Consider the following 5,544-nt stretch of genomic DNA (forward strand, 5'->3'; position numbering starts at 1 on the left):
AGACAGAGATGATCAAAATAGAATTTTAATGAAGAAATGGATTTTACCTAGCTCAAGCAGAGTTGTTGGTCCCTGGTCTTTTGATGGGTACAATTAATTATTTTTACATTAAAAGATAGTATATTTTCTCTTTTTTCAACAAAATTCAAACTCTATAGATAGAATTGATGAGTTCTAAAATTCTATCAAATTAATCTTATATTATGATTTTTTCTTAAATGAAATTAATTTCAAACTATTATTTCAACTTGTAATTCTAAACTACAAATTAATTTAAATACTAATTTAATATAATATAACTTTATATTTAATAATATAGTAATTTATCATTATGAGTTGTCTTATATTAATAGCAATTATTTTGAAGAGTGATATCACAACAAAAAAATTTAATTGAAAGATGATCATATGCAGCTTTAATAGCAACTATTTCTTACAGTAATATCATGATTGAATTTTCATATTAAAAGAATATCCATTACTACTTTCTATGTCAAACCATGTTCAATAAAAAAATAGCATTTGTATTTATAAGACCAATTACAAACAAAACTTTCTATAATTACTTCTCATGATTTGCTTAATTGCTAATCAAACAAGTATTTTTGTAAAATTCATAACTTACAAATAGAGGAGATTAATGATAGGTTGTTGTCTTAAATTTGTTCATTCAGCAAATTTTACAATTCCTTTATATGGCATTTATTTGGTTACTCACGAACTCTGATGATACAGAATGCATATGTTTCAAAGGACTCAACCTCAAAGCCTAGTATGAGGAGACCTCATGTCCTCCATTGTCCCAATGATCAAGCTAAACAAAACACTTCATACAAAAAATTACAACACTAATCTAAAACATCTCAGCAGGAACTTGACGCGTCTCTTGTTTACCATGATGATAGACTAAATATTAATGCATAAATATTCTAAGTACTTAAAGATTTTGGCAACCGATCTGTTGAACAAATTACCCTACTATTGAAGAACAAATATGTGGTGTTGTAGGCGTGGTGTGGGGATTGCTTGCAAATTTTGACGCTTCTTCAGTACCACTCCAAATAGATAGTCCATGTCTAGTTCCTTTGTGCTCGTTCCATTAGGAAGTCTCCAGTCGAAGGAATGGAGCAGTGAAGCCAAAATAAAATGAAGCATCTTATCAGCCAAAGGAAGCCCTAGGCATATTCTTCTCCCTGCTCCAAATGGTATAAACTCAAAATCTTGTCCCTTAAAATCCTTCTTAGCCTTCTCACCCTCCAAAAATCTCTCTGGCATAAATTTGCAGGGCTCCTTCCACACAGCAGGATCCCTTCCTATTGCCCACACATTAACCCACACTTGTGTGTCTTTGGGGATCAAAAACCCCTCTATTTCACAAGAACTAGTCGCTCTGTGAGGGATGAGAAGAGGACCGGCCGGATACAGTCGAAGCACTTCTTTCACCACTGCATGGAGGTAAAGTAGATGCTCAATATCAGATTCTTCCACTCTTCTACTGTGACCTACGACCTCCTCCAATTCCACTTGAACTTTTTTCATCTTATCTGGATTATGAATTAGTTCTGCCAAAGCCCATTCTAGTGTTGCACCAGTTGTGTCACTACCAGCCACTAACAGATCCTGCCATATCAGAATACCCCATGTCAAATTAAACTTTATACACAACAAGGTACTTTATACAGAATACCAAGAAAATTGAACTTACAAAAATGATTGCTCTGATGTTTGTCAGACTGAGATCATGGCTTCTCAAATCGAGCAACACGTCCAGAAAATCCTTCTCTTTTTCTCTTTCATCATTCAGCTCTCTGCTTCTCCTCGCCAGTCTATTGCTTATCCATAGATCTAAGAAATGATGAGCTCGTTTTAAATGGGCTGCCATCTTATGGTCTACACCATGAAGATCCAGAAACTCAAGCCATGGAAAAAAATCAGCCAAATTGGGTTTTTCGGCAAGCTTCACCCCTGAAGTAAGAGCATTAGTGAACTTCACAGAATCGGGATTATTTGGGTCGAATACCTTTGTACTGAACATCATATTACTTAACATGTTCAGACCCGTGTGGAATATCAAATCAGCAAAGTTCACGCTCTTTTCCTTCAGACTGTTTTCCTGGAAAACCAATTGAATCATTTGGAAAACTGAATCTCTTCTGACATGCTGCGAAGTTTGGAGTTTCTTGGGAGAGAAAAGCTCTGTAGTGCAAATACGTCTGAATTTTCGCCACTGGGATCCATTTTCAGCCCATATTATCGAGGACTTGTGGTGAGAAAGTATTTTGGCTGCATGAATGACAACCCGCCCTGCAAAGATGTTGTCATGGGTTTTGAGCACCTCCTTGGCCATGGCAGCAGAGGACACCACCACAATTGTTTTCATGCCAAGAAAGAGTGTCATCAATGGACCATATTGCTGAGAAAGGGCAAATAGGGATTCATTGGGTTTTTTGCCAAGCAGAAAAAGGTTTCCTATAAGAGGCCAAGCAGGTGGTCTAGGTGGAAGAGGAAGGCTCTTCGCGTTTCTTCTCCATAGTAGTACGGAGAGTAAGACCAAAACACTGCTAACAAGCACAGAATAGCAGTACAACAGATGGGTGTCCATGAGAGTAGAGGATTAAGTTCCATCAATGAGAATGAGGTGTTACTACCACTAGTTATATCTTTCTAGCACCTTCCATCTGCTTCTCCATTAGAATACAAGACAAAATTCCAGCACTGAGGCGTCTTTCCAACCAATCAAATCTTTTTCTTATCCATTTGTAGTCTTAAGAGATCTGAAACTTGTTTCTGTTTTTGAAGAGGTGTGATTTTTTTCACCCATTATATGTAATATTGTTTTATGATTGATAAATTAAATATATACTAGCAATTGCACCTTGGTATGCAATGGTTATGCCGAAAAGACATGGAAGGTCAATAATTAGAGCCCATTGTCAACTTGCTCATGTTATGTTTACAATATAGAGAGATAGAAAGATGGATAGGTAAGGATAGAAAGAAGGAGAGATAGAGGGGGAAGAGACGAACAATGAGAGAGGGGTCAGAAGATAGCAAATAGGGGATAGAGATAGAGATGGAGAAGGAGATGGAGAAGGAGATGGATATTGAGAGGAGAGTGAGAGATAAGGAGATGAGGATAGAAAGATAGAGATGGAAGAGATAAATATATAGAGGGAGACTAAGGAAGAGAGTGAGAGAAGAAAGATAGAAAGATAAATTTAGAGATTGGGAATGATATAGAGAGATATAGGGGTAGACAGAGGTGGGTAGATAACAAGATATATATAGAGGGAGAAATAGAAGAAATATGGAGAGATAGAAATGAATATATGCAAAGAGATATAGATATAGAGGTATAGAAAGGAGAGGGAAAGAGAGGGGGAGAGAGATAGATGGATAGAGAGAGGGGGACATGTGTAAAGATAGAAGAGGAGAGAGAAAGATAGAGGGAGAGATGATGAGGAAAATAAATCAATAGAGAGATGTAGATAGGTAAAGAGAGATAAAGATAAAGAGACATAGAAAGATAGAGAGATGTGGAGGAAGAGGGAGAGGGATAGATAGTGAGAGATATAGATGATGATAGAGTGATAGAGATATAAGGATATATAGAGAGAGGGTGAGAGGGAAAAAAACAAAGAGACAAATTGAGTGTAAAACAAACATGGAGAAGTAGAGATAGGCAAATAAAGATGGAGAGAGGGACAAAAAAAGAGGGAGAATAGAGATAAATGAGAAAGGAAAGAGAGATATAGAGATATATAGGAAGATAAAGGGAGAGAGGTAGAGATAGGGAGGGAGCTAGGGAGTGAGAGAGACAAAGAGAAAGAGAGAGGGGAGACATAGAAAGAGAGGGAGGGAAGAGGGGGAGAGAGGGACAAAGATAGGTATATATGGAGATAAGGAAGAAAAGGGGTGAGAGAGATAGCTAAATGTATAAAGAAAGAGAGGGGGAGGAGAGATATAGATGGAGGGTGATAAAGAGATATATAGAGGGATATAGAAATAGAGAGAGATAGAGAGAGAGGGGGGGGGGGTATAAATAGAAATATATATATATATATATATATATATATATATATATAGAGAGAGAGAGAGAGAGAATAAATGTAGATAGATAGATATGGAGAAAGTTAAAGGAATCTAATGAAACAAAGAGAGATGAAGAAAAAGAGAGATAAACATAAAATTATATAAAGAGTTCGAGATAAAGATAAAGGTAGAAAGAGAAAGAGGACAAGAGGGAGAGAGATGAAGGTGTTTGCAAGAGGAAAATCAAAGAATGGAGAAAGGTAAATATATATAAAGAGAAGAATATATATGAGAGAGATAGAGTAAAAGAGAGAAAAAGAGACGGAGAGAGTGTTAGTTAGATGAATATTGATAGAGAGATGAGAATATAGAAAGAGGGATTTAGAGAAGGAGATAAATAAAAACAAAGAGATATATAGGGACATATGATTGTGAGAGAGAGGTAGATCGATAAAGAGGTAAAAGAGAGAAAGAGAGAGAGAACAAGGATAGATATAGAGGGAAGGAGACATTGACACTAGAGAAATTGATATTTTGTTGTTGTTTTGGTCAACAATCAAAATATGGCATTTCTCCATGGGAAGTGTCCACCAATCCAATAAATCATGTGCTTAAGGACTCAACAATTCACCTTTAAGACCTCTTAGATGTACCCATTACATATAACACTGACATATTTTTCCTAGAAAATGAAATACATCCAATTAATAAGAAAAGGGAGTAGACATTGATGAATAAATTAGATGCATGATTTTATTATGATGATGGGATCTAGAACACAGGATTGACAATGGTGGAATATTGTGTGGGACATCTCATGTTTCTAGTAGTTTGAGAGATAGTGTGGTGCATTTGCAAAATTCAAAATTTTATTGAATATTATCTTTAACAAGATTTGGAAATTAGATTTATAGCTTCACACCTTATGAATCATTTTTTCTCGATAAAACTCCATAGATTAAGCAACCTTGCAATCTAACAATGCCCATCTAGTTCCTCAACATCTCACAAAATGTATAAAATTTATGCATATTTGAAGGAAAGTCAATTGATTAAACTCTCCAAGTTAAATCATCCCAATAAGTCACAATGGGTCATGCTAGGTTCTTGTTCAAATCGCATGGAACTTAAAACAATCCATAAATCACAAGATAAGTCGACTTAAAGAGAATCAATTAATGTCAACAACATTGATCACCAAGGACTTACATTCATAACCATATGAAAAGTGTTTTGCCTTGTGATTTTTTGCATTTATCCCACCTTCATAAATGAAATATATGCATGCATTCAAGATAGTCTATATATTGCACCAAGAAAGTGAGAAAAGGATTGCTTAACGACATTGCCAAATGAAAATAGATACGAAAAAAATCCAATCTTAATAAAATTATATAGCCATCAATTTTAGAAAATGTCTATAATTTTGTTAAATTGATTACAAATGTTAGTATGGATGTAAATTTTGATCTTTTTTATTTACATTCTTATATTTAATTATTACAAATAATA

At 35.1% G+C, this 5,544-nt stretch overlaps 1 protein-coding gene across 1 annotated transcript; it reads right to left on the reverse strand.

Moving 5' to 3' along the window:
- Positions 1–638: 638 nt before the first annotated feature.
- On the reverse strand, positions 639–2,696 carry LOC131067976 (cytochrome P450 76C2). The gene is made up of 2 exons (XM_058003158.2): positions 1,706–2,696; positions 639–1,620 (listed from the first exon to the last, which is right to left on the reverse strand). The coding sequence occupies exons 1-2, from the start codon at positions 2,600–2,602 to the stop codon at positions 979–981; spliced, it is 1,539 nt and encodes a 512-aa protein (XP_057859141.1). The 5' UTR covers positions 2,603–2,696; the 3' UTR covers positions 639–978.
- Between the last annotated feature and the right edge of the window lie 2,848 nt (positions 2,697–5,544).

The sequence above is a fragment of the Cryptomeria japonica genome, chromosome 6, assembly GCF_030272615.1.
Source record: "Cryptomeria japonica chromosome 6, Sugi_1.0, whole genome shotgun sequence".
Taxonomy (NCBI): domain Eukaryota; kingdom Viridiplantae; phylum Streptophyta; class Pinopsida; order Cupressales; family Cupressaceae; genus Cryptomeria; species Cryptomeria japonica.

Bases quoted from the DNA above. Each gene is read 5' to 3' on its own strand.
- LOC131067976 (XM_058003158.2), bottom strand. From the start codon at position 2,602: ATGGACACCCATCTGTTGTACTGCTATTCTGTGCTTGTTAGCAGTGTT. The intron at 1,621-1,705 runs GTAAGTTCAATT...CTGATATGGCAG, and splicing joins ACATCAGAGCAATCATTTTT to GATCTGTTAGTGGCTGGTAG.